This window comes from Mytilus edulis, chromosome 11 (genome assembly GCF_963676685.1).
Source record: "Mytilus edulis chromosome 11, xbMytEdul2.2, whole genome shotgun sequence".
NCBI classification, from domain to species: domain Eukaryota; kingdom Metazoa; phylum Mollusca; class Bivalvia; order Mytilida; family Mytilidae; genus Mytilus; species Mytilus edulis.
Window position 1 is genome coordinate 984894 of NC_092354.1, and position 12961 is coordinate 997854.

General features: G+C 36.1%; 1 protein-coding gene across 1 annotated transcript in view; it reads left to right on the plus strand.

The window, feature by feature from the left end:
• The first annotated feature begins 214 nt into the window (after positions 1–214).
• Positions 215–12961, plus strand: part of LOC139495370 (uncharacterized) — a 33522-nt gene continuing 20775 nt past the window's right edge. Inside the window, exons 1-3 of the mRNA XM_071283676.1 lie at positions 215–289; positions 915–1016; positions 1789–1890. Coding sequence (XP_071139777.1) covers positions 215–289; positions 915–1016; positions 1789–1890 — 279 coding nt within the window. The remainder of the gene's footprint in view (positions 290–914; positions 1017–1788; positions 1891–12961) is intronic.

Here is a 12961-nt window from a genome sequence, read left to right on the forward strand (position 1 = left end):
TCACCCTTATACTCACCACAAACATACACTATTGCTATATTACCCTTATACTCACCACAAACATACCCCATTGCTATATCACCCTTATACTCACCACAAACATACACCCAACTGGTAGACACCCAACATTTTACACGGAAATACCACTTGATATTTTCTAAGATTTGATCATTATTTTGAAAAGACACAAAATACTGTTAATCAGACATGTTTAATGGACAACAAATATTTGTTAGAATTATATAAAGTGGGATCTCATTTTATTCGTAACACAGAACTGAATCAGATAGTAAAGGTTTTATTTTGTTTCTTGACAAAAAATTATTTTGTAAACATCTGATTTTAATGAGAAGTTATAGAGAACGAGTTGTGTTAACATCTTTAGTCAGATAATGTTAATTCTTCAGATTTAATGTAAAATGTCTTTTAAAATTACAAATACTTGACAGAATTATATAAAGTGCGGTCTTATTTTTCTTGTCTCTTCGCACTGAATCAGAAAATATAACTCGTTTTAATGTTTCTTGAATTTTTTTTTTTTTTAACTTTGATCATTCTACATAATCATTGTTAATCAGACAGATTTAATGGACAACAAATACTTGACAGAATTATATAAAGTGGGGTCTCATTTTAATTGTCTTGTCCAGCTGAGTCCATTGATATAACTATTGTTTATGTTCTAGAAAAAAAGTTTGTTTTTAATCTGACAGTTCTGATGGAAGTTCTGACATCTCACAATAAAACATGTTGTTTATTTGTTGTTTATGTAGAATATAAATAAAAGTATGACTGGTCATTTTATTCAGTTTTGACCACTGATTCATGTGATATATATTTTGTTTATATTTATTACACAACATTGTCCAGTTTATGACACAAGTTTTGATGACTTATATATGTTAATATTACAGGGAGGATGGACACCATTAATGTGGGCGGCTGTTTACGGACACCTGGAGGTGGTGACTTACCTGGTCACTCACGGAAGTCAGTTAGACACTACAGACACCACGGTAATGATAGAAATAATCACCTTACTCTGACTACACACCATTTTATACAGAATCTACACAAAATCATGTTGTTAATCAGACAGGTTTAATGGACAACAAATATTTGTTAGAATTATATAAAGTGGGGTCTCATTTTATTCGTAACACAGAACTGAATCAGAAAGTAAAGGTTTTATTTTGTTTCCTGATGAAAAATTATTTTGTAAACATCTGATTTTAATGAGAAGTTGATGAGAACAAGTTGTGTTAACATCTTTAGTCAGATAATGTTAACTCTACAGATCTAATGTTAAACATCTTTTAAAAATAACAAATACTTGACAGAATTATATAAAGTGGGGTCTTATTTTTCTTGTCTCTTCGCACTGAATCAGAAAATATTACTCGTTTGAATGTTTCTTGAAAAAAGTTTTTTTTTTCAACTTTGATCATTTTACTGAATCAACATAAAATCATGTTGTTAATCATACATGTTAAATGGACAATAAATACTTGTTTGACTTATAATATAAAGTGAGGGTTGCTATTATTTGACTTGTTACACTTATATAATTAAGAGTTTACTATTTTTTTACCTGTTTTGTTTCACTGAATCAGAAAATATGCATTGAATTTATATATCTTAATCTACCATTTAATAGTTTATACACAAATATAATTGGATATTTTCTTACCCAATGTTATATTTCTTACATTTGGTAAATTGTTTGACTCCTCTCATGATTTTGTTATCACACACCATTAACATGTTTATATTTTTATATTGTTATAGTTTGGACAAACAGCTTTACATCTTGCTGCTAAGTATGGAAATACTGATGTAACAAAATGGTTACTAGATCAAGGATGCAGTCCTTGGGTGAAAACAAAACAGGTAATATTCAGTTTCAATCTTATTAGAGAGATAGATATTTTATTCTCTAAAAACTAAATACAAGTCAACACAGAAAATGCAATTTTAATATGAATACAAATACAATAGTTGAGGGTAAACAGATGCAGATAATATATAATAAAGTACAACTTTATGATGAAATACCTGTATAATAAACAGGTTAAACTAAATATGAAGAAATCAGTCTGTGCGTAACTTTTACATGGAGGGACAAACCTTTTTGTTATTACACTTAATGAATGAACACAGTTTTCTTAAGGAGGCTCACAGGTATAAGATTTTCAGAAAAAAATTAATAATTTTTCATTACAAATTTCATTTTATTACCTTAAGTAGTTATTACTTTATCATTATGGTACAAGAATCATTCCAAAAAATCAATTCTTGTTAACCTTAGGTGACTTTTAAAATGTAGATATCATTGAAAAAGCTCCAAATTATCTGCCTTTGGTGCAAACATGCCATTTTTAATCGGATTTTTGTGACAAAAATGTCGGTTATTGATTTGGGGATGTACGGCGGTCGGGCAGTCAGGCGGGCGTGAGGGCGGTAATCAAATGTTGTCCGTGCATTAACTCATGAACCGTTCAACCAAAGCTTTTAAAATTTTAATATGTTGTTACTGACAACTAAATGAAGGTCAAGTTCAATAATGACGATTTTGACTTTTACCGTTCAGGAGTTATGGTTCTTGAAAGATTGAAAAATGGAGTTTCCAGTCATGTCCGTGCATTTTCTCATGAACCATTCAACCAAAGCTTTTGAAATTTTTATATCTTGTTTATACTGATGACAAAATATAGGTCAAGTTCAATAATGACGATTTTGACTTTTACCGTTCAGGAGTAATGGTTCTTGTGATATTGCCAGGACACAAATAAATGATAATAAATGTGGTTTGCTGTCGTTGTGACAGCCTCTTGTTTGGCATTAAAATAGAAATATCTAAAATTTACTCATTGGTGACCTATATTTTTAGCTCACCTGTCCCGAAGGGACAAGTGAGCTTATGCCATCACTTGGCGCCCGTCGTCGTCCGTCGTCTGTCGTCCGTCATCTGTCGTCGTCTGTCATCGTCTGTCGTCGTAAACTATTTCAAGAATCTTCTCCTCTGAAACTACTGGGCCAAATACTTCCAAACTTTAATTGAATGTTCCTTAGGGTATCTAGTTTGTAAATAGTATCCGAAGTTATGCTCTATCAACAAACATGGTCGCCATTGCTAAAAATAGAACATAGGGGTCAAATGCAGTTTTTGGCTTATAACTCAAAAACCAAAGCATTTAGAGCAAATCTGACATGGGGTTACATTGTTAATCAGGTCAAGATCTATCTGCCCTGAAATTTTCAGATGAATCAGACAACCTGTTGTTGGGTTGCTGCCCCTGAATTGGTAATTTTAAGGAAATTTTGCTGTTTTTGGTTATTATCTTGAATATTATTATAGATAAAGATAAACTGTAAACAGGAATAATGTTCAGCAAAGTAAGATTTACAAATAAGTCAACATGACGGAAATGGTCAGTTGATCCCTTTAGGAGTAATTGCCCTTTATAGTCAATTTTTAACCATTTTTCGTAAATCTTAGTAATCTTTTACAAAAATCTTCTCCTCTGAAACTACTGGACCAAATACTTCCAAACTTTAACTGAATGTTCCTTAGGGTATCTAGTTTGTAAATTGTATCTGAAGTTATGATCTATCAACAAACATGGTCACCATTGCTAAAAATAGAACATAGGGGTCAAATGCAGTTTTTGGCTTATAACTCAAAAACCAAAGCATTTAGAGCAAATCTGACATTGGGTAACATTGTTTATAAGGTCAAGATCTATCTGCCCTGAAATTTTCAGATGAATCAGAAAACCTGTTGTTGGGTTGCTGCCCCTGAATTGATAATTTTAAGGAAATTTTGCTGTTTTTGTTTATTATCTTGAATATAATTATAGATAGAAATAAACTGTAAACAGCAATAATGTTCAGCAAAGTAAGATGTTCAATTAAGTCAATTTGACCAAAATTGTCAATTGACCCCTTAAGGAGTTATTGCCCTTTAAAGACAAAGACTTTTTTCACAATTTGTTCATCATGTTGACTTACTTTAAAAAATCTCCTCCTTTGAAACTGCTGTATCAATTTCAGCCAAACTTAGGCTAAATGAGTTTCAGAGTATCTAGTATAAATTTTATATTTTATTTCCTTGTATGTCAAGAAACATAGCTCCTATGGCTAAAATAGAACATAGGAGAAAATGATTATTTTTTTTGGCTTTTGAAGAAAATAGGACGATCCAAAAAAACATTTAAATAAGTTGAAAGCCAAAATATTTCATTGATGAGAGATTTAACCAAAAGAATTAAGGTGAGCGATTCAGGCTCTTGAGAGCCTCTTGTTTATTGTTGTTTTCGAAAAAGCTGTACATAAACTAAATAACTGTAAAATTTAAGCGATTTCTGTAATTTAGTTCTTTTTTTATTTCGATATTACAAATATTTCCCCTATTAGGTCAACAGAAAAAAGGACATTAACTAAAATGTATATTTCTTTAGAAGGCAGATTGTGAGCATAAATGAATGGTGACCCCATTTTTTAGCTCACCTGGCCCGAAGGGCCAAGTGAGCTTTTCCCATCACTTGGCGTCCGGTGTCCGTCGTCATCGTCGTCCGTTGTCGTTAACTTTTACAAAAATCTTCTCCTCTGAAACTACTGAACCAAATGAAACCAAACTTGGCCACAATCATCATTGGGTTACTAGTTTAAAAAATGTGTGGCGTGACCCGCCAAACCAAACAAGATGGCCGCCATGGCTAAAAATAGAACATAGGGGTAAAATGCAGTTTTTGGCTTATAACTCAAAAACCAAAGCATTTAGAGCAAATCTGACATGTTTATCAGGTCAAGATCTATCTGCCCTGAAATTTTCAGATGAATCGGTCAATCCGTTGTTGGGTTGCTGCCCCTGAATTGGTAATTTTGAGGAAATTTTGCTGTTTTTGGTTATTATCTTGAATATTATTATAGATAGAGATAAACTGTAAACAGCAATAATGTTCAGCAAAGTAAGATCTACAAATAAGTCAAATGACCGAAATGGTCAGTTGATCCGTTTAGGAGTTATTGCCCTTTTTAGTCAATTTTTATCCATTTTTCGTAAATTAAAGTAATCTTTTACAAAAATCTTCTCCTCTGAAACTACTGGGCCAAATTAAACCAAACTTGGCCACAATCATCTCTGGGGTATCTTGTTTAAAAAATGTGTGGCGTGACCTGGTCAACCAACCAAGATGGCTGCCACGGCTAAAAATAGAACATAGGGGTAAAATGCTGTTTTTGGCTTATAACTCAAAAACCAAAGCATTTTGAGGAAATCTGACATGGGATAGAAATGTTTTTCAGGTCAAGATCTATCTGCTCTGAAATTTTAAGATGAATCAGTCAACCTGTTGTTGGGTTGCTGCCCCTGAATTGGTAATTTTGAGGAAATTTTGCTGTTTTTTGTGATTATCTTGAATATTATTATAGATAGAGATAAACAGTAAACATCAATAATGTTCAGCAAAGTTAGATTTACAAATAAGTCAACATGATTGAAATGGTCAGTTGACCCCTTTAGGAGTTATTCCCCTTTATAGTCAATTTTTAACCATTTTTCATAAATCTAAGTAATCTTTTACAAAATCTCTACTGAAACTACTAGGCCACAATCATCTTTGGGGTATCTAGTTTGAAAAATGTGTCCGATGACCTGGCCATTTAACCAAGATGGCCGCCACGGCTGAAAATAGAACATAGGGGTAAAATGCAGTTTTTGCAGGGCTCGACATTACCGTTTGTTCGATTGTCCGGGACAAGTGGAAATAGGTGTCGGGCAAGTAGATTCATCATACTACTTGTCCGATGGGACAAGTGAAAAAATCGATGTCAGAAGTTAATAGATCAAATTCAAGACTTATACATTCCTAAAAATATGAATGATTGTTTTATTGATCATACAAAATGAAATAAATATTCATTGATTGAACCAGAGACATATAAACTTGTATATTATGTCTCTGATTGAACGTATTTGAACATGCTGGCAGCCATTGACCAGGGGGAAATAAGTAAGGGGATGGAAACCAAATGTAAATGTTTCTTCTTAGTATAAGCCTCTTGAATTAGGAGCACCTCCATATGCATGATATGGAGTTTTACCTTAACTTTAAAATTTTAAATTAAAGTTAGTATCATTTGATTTTGCTTTTAGGCATAATATTAAATTAAAAAAGGTATTATATAATAAGATCTATAAGTTAAAATAATAAGTTACATTGTAAGATGGAAAAATTAGATAAAATCTAAAAAGGCAGATTTTTTTACTAAAATGTTTTATGTACTTCATGATCATATATCAATGTATGTAAAAATCAAGACAAATTGTAAAATCTTGTTTGGCACCATCAATAAATTAAAAAGGTTTATTTGCAAACAAGGTAACAGGAATATTCAAACCATACCACCACTTCAGAATGAATATAGGTCCATGAATAGGAGAACCTATCGGTATGGGAAGAGATATGATTTAATGAACGACACATGATAGTGACAATGTGTTAGAGAGCTCAGTCTTGCAAATAAGCCTTCTGACAGTCTGAAATAATAAAATGAATTTTGATGTAGTATTCATATAACATAACAAAATGCTCCCTTTATTGGTCTTTATTAGGTACAATCAAAGGGCAAGTGTTATTATTGCATATAACATGTATAATCAATATGGAGAATTTTCAATTATAAATTCGGACAAGTGAGTTATGAGTTCGGACAAGTTGATTTTCTTGCAACTTGTCCGAAGGGACAAGTAAGAAAAAATGATAATGTAGAGGCCTGTTTTGGCTTATAACTATGAAACCAAAGCATTTAGAGCAAATCTGACAAGAAGTTAAATTGTTAATAAAGTCAATATCTATCTGCCCTGAATTTTTCAGATGAATTGGACAACTGGTTGTTGGGCTGCTGCCCTCCAATTGGTAATTTTTAAAGAAATTTTGCCGTTTTTAGTTATCTTGAATACTATTATAGATAGCGATAAACTGTAAACAGCAATAATGTTCAGCAAAGTACAATCTACAAATAAGTCAAAATGACCTAAATGGTCAATTGACCCCTTAAGGAGTTATTGCCCTTTATAGTCAATTTTTATCAATTTTCATTAATTTGGTAAATTTATGTAAATTTTAACCAAATATAGTTCTCTGTTACTAATGGGCAAAGTTCATTATAAATATAATTGTAAGAAGCAAAATCGTTCAGTAAAGTAAGAACTTCAAACACATCACCATCACCAAAATACAATTTTGTCATGAATCCATTTGTGTCCTTTGTTTAATATGGACATAGACCAAGGTGATCGACACTTTTAAATTAAAAAAATTATTTAGACCGGCAAGCCCCCTTAAAACTGATTTTTTTTTGTCCAGCCTGCGACTTTAATCTCAGAAAGCTCGGCATAGGGATAGTGATCAAGCAGTGGTGGAGGCGTTAGCTAACTTCTTAAAAGCTTTATATTTTAGAAGGAGGAAGACCTTGATGCTTAATACTTTGTAGATGGATGCCTCATGTTACGAAGATTCCGCCAGTCACATGTCCAATGTCCTTGACCTCAGTTTCATGGTTCAGTGACTACTTGAAAAAAAAAAATGTTTGTAATGTTAAATTATCTTTTATAAGTAAAAGTATAACTATATTTGGAAGGTCCTCATGCCCGTCAGACAGTTTTCACTTGACCTCAACCTACCAACACACCTAACACCAATCCTACATTACTGACACAACAACCATCTCATCATACTCTACCAACACACCCTACACCAATCCTACACTACTGATACAACAACCATCTCATCATACATCACCAACACACTTAACACCAATCCTACATTACTGACACAACTACCATCTCATCATACTCCACCAAAACACCTAACACCAATCCTACACTACTGATACAACTACCATCTCATCATACTCCGCCAACACACCTAACACAAATTCTACATTACTGACACAACTACCATCTCATTATACTCCATCAACACACCTAACATCAATCCTACATAACTGACACCACTATCATCTCATCCTACTCCACCAACACAACTAACACCAATCCTACACTACTGACACAACAACCATCTCATGATACTCTACCAACACACCCTACATCAATCATATACTACTGACACAACTATCATCTCATCATACTCCACCAACACACAACACCAATCCTACATTACTGACACTACAACCAACTCGTCATACTCTACCAACACACCCTACACCAATCCTACACTACTGACACAACTACCATCTCATCATACTCCACCAACACAGCTAACACCAATTATACACTATTGACACAACAACCATCTCATCATACTCCACCAACACAGCCAACACCAATTATACACTATTGACACAACAACCATCTCATCATACTCCACCAACACACCCTACACCAATCCTACATTACTGACACAACTACCATCTCATCATACTCTAGCAACACACCTAACACCAATCCTTTATTACTGACACAACTACCATCTCATCATACTCCACCAACACATCTAACACCAATCCTACATTACTGACACAACTTCCATCTCATCATACTCTACCAACACACCCTACACCAATCCTACACTACTGATACAACAACCATCTCATCATACATCACCAACACACTTAACACCAATCATACACTACTGACACAACTACCATCTCATCATACATCACCAACACATTTAACACCAATCCTACATTACTGACACTACAACCAACTAATCATACTCTACCAACACACCCTACACCAATCCTACACTACTGACACAACTACCATCTCATCATACTCCACCAACACAGCTAACACCAATTATACACTATTGACACAACAACCATCTCATCATACTCCACCAACACAGCTAACACCAATTATACACTATTGACACAACAACCATCTCATCATACGCCACCAACACAGCTAACACCAATTATACACTATTGACACACCTAACACCAATCCTACATTACTGACACAACTACCATCTCATCATACTCCACCAACACACCTAACACTAATCCTACATTACTGACACAACTACCATCTCATCATACTCCACCAACACACTTAACACTAATCTTACACTACTTACAACACAACCATCTCATAATACTCCACCAACACACCTAACACCAATCCTACGCTACTGACACAACTACCATCTCATCATACTCCACCAACACACCTAACACTAATCCTACATAACTGACACAACTACCATCTCATCATACTCCATCAACACACCTAACACTAATCTTACACTACTGACAACACAACCATCTCATCATACTCCACCAACACACCTAACACCAATCCTACGCTACTGACACAACTACCATCTCATCATACTCTATCAACACACCCTACACCAATCCTACACTACTGATACAACTACCATCTCATCATACTCCATCAACACACCTAAGACCAATCCTAAATTACTGGCACAACTACCATCTCATCATACTTCACCAACACACCTAACACCAATCCTACATTACTGACACAACTACCATCTTATCATACTCTATCAACACACCCTACACCAATCCTACACTACTGATACAACTACCATCTCATCATACTCCACCAACACACCTAACACCAATCCTACATTACTGGCACAACTACCATCTCATCATACTTCACCAACACACCTAACACCAATCCTACATTACTGACACAACTACCATCTCATCATACTCCACCAACACACCTAACACCAATCATACACTACTGACACAACTACCATCTCATATTCTCCACCAACACACCTAACACCAATCCTACACTACTGACACAACTACCATCTCATCATACATCACCAACACATTTAACACCAATCCTACATTACTGACACTACAACCAACTCATCATACTCTACCAACACACCCTACACCAATCCTACACTACTGACACAACTACCATCTCATCATACTCCACCAACACAGCTAACACCAATTATACACTATTGACACAACAACCATCTCATCATACTCCACCAACACAACTAACACCAATCTTACACTACTGACACAACTACCATCTCATCATACTCCACCAACACACCTTACACCAATCCTACACTACTGACACAACTACCATCTCATCATACTCCACCAACACACCTAACACCAATGCTACATAACTGACACATCTACCATCTCATCATACTCCACCAACACACCTAACACTAATCTTACACTACTGACAACACAACAATCTCACCATACTCCACCAACACACCTAACACCAATCCTACGCTACTGACACAACTACCATCTCATCATACTCTATCAACACACCCTACACCAATCCTACACTACTGATACAACAACCATCTTATCATACTCCACCAACACACCTAACACCAATCCTACATTACTGGCACAACTACCATCTCATCATACTCCACCAACACACCTAACACCAATCCTAAATTACTGGCACAACTACCATCTCATCATACTTCACCAACACACCTAACACCAATCCTACATTACTGACACAACTACCATCTCATCATACTCCACCAACACACCTAACACTAATCCTACATTACTGACACAACTACCATCCCATCATACTCCACCAACACACCTAACACTAATCCTACGCTACTGACACAACTACCATCTCATCATACTTCACCAACACACCTAACACCAATCCTACATTACTGACACAACTACCATCTCATCATACTCTATCAACACACACTACACCAATCCTACACTACTGACACAACTACCCTCTCATCATACTCCACCAACACACTTAACACCAATCCTACATTACTGACACCACTACCATCTCATCATACTCCACCAACACACCTAACACCAATCCTACATTACTGGCACAACTACCATCTCATCATACTCCACCAACACACCTAACACCAATCCTACATTACTGATACAACTACCATCTCATCATACTCCACCAACACACCTAACACCAATCCTACATTACTGGCACAACTACCATCTCATCATACTTCACCAACACACCTAACACCAATCCTACATTACTGACACAACTACCATCTCATCATACTCCACCAACACACCTAACACTAATCCTGCATTACTGACACAACTACCATCCCATCATACTCCACCAACACACCTAACACTAATCCTACGCTACTGACACAACTACCATCTCATCATACTTCACCAACACACCTAACACCAATCCTACATTACTGACACAACTACCATCTCATCATACTCTATCAACACACCCTACACCAATCCTACACTACTGATACAACTACCATCTCATCATACTCCACCAACACACCTAACACCAATCCTACATTACTGGCACAACTACCATCTCATCATACTTCACCAACACACCTAACACCAATCCTACATTACTGACACAACTACCATCTCATCATACTCCACCAACACACCTAACACCAATCATACACTACTGACACAACTACCATCTCATATTCTCCACCAACACACCTAACACCAATCCTACACTACTGACACAACTACCATCTCATCATACTCCACCAACACAACTAACACCAATCTTACACTACTGACACAACTACCATCTCATCATACTCCACCAACACACCTTACACCAATCCTACACTACTGACACAACTACCATCTCATCATACTCCACCAACACACCTAACACCAATGCTACATAACTGACACATCTACCATCTCATCATACTCCACCAACACACCTAACACTAATCTTACACTACTGACAACACAACAATCTCACCATACTCCACCAACACACCTAACACCAATCCTACGCTACTGACACAACTACCATCTCATCATACTCTATCAACACACCCTACACCAATCCTACACTACTGATACAACAACCATCTTATCATACTCCACCAACACACCTAACACCAATCCTACATTACTGGCACAACTACCATCTCATCATACTCCACCAACACACCTAACACCAATCCTAAATTACTGGCACAACTACCATCTCATCATACTTCACCAACACACCTAACACCAATCCTACATTACTGACACAACTACCATCTCATCATACTCCACCAACACACCTAACACTAATCCTACATTACTGACACAACTACCATCCCATCATACTCCACCAACACACCTAACACTAATCCTACGCTACTGACACAACTACCATCTCATCATACTTCACCAACACACCTAACACCAATCCTACATTACTGACACAACTACCATCTCATCATACTCTATCAACACACACTACACCAATCCTACACTACTGACACAACTACCCTCTCATCATACTCCACCAACACACTTAACACCAATCCTACATTACTGACACCACTACCATCTCATCATACTCCACCAACACACCTAACACCAATCCTACATTACTGGCACAACTACCATCTCATCATACTCCACCAACACACCTAACACCAATCCTACATTACTGATACAACTACCATCTCATCATACTCCACCAACACACCTAACACCAATCCTACATTACTGGCACAACTACCATCTCATCATACTTCACCAACACACCTAACACCAATCCTACATTACTGACACAACTACCATCTCATCATACTCCACCAACACACCTAACACCAATCCTACGCTACTGACACAACTACCATCTCATCATACTCTATCAACACACCCTACACTACTGATACAACAACCATCGTATCATACTCCACCAACACACCTAACACCAATCCTACATTACTGGCACAACTACCATCTAATCATACTCCACCAACACACCTAACACCAATCCTAAATTACTGGCACAACTACCATCTCATCATACTTCACCAACACACCTAACACCAATCCTACATTACTGACACAACTACCATCTCATCATACTCTATCAACACACCCTACACCAATCCTACACTACTGATACAACTACCATCTCATCATACTCCACCAACACACC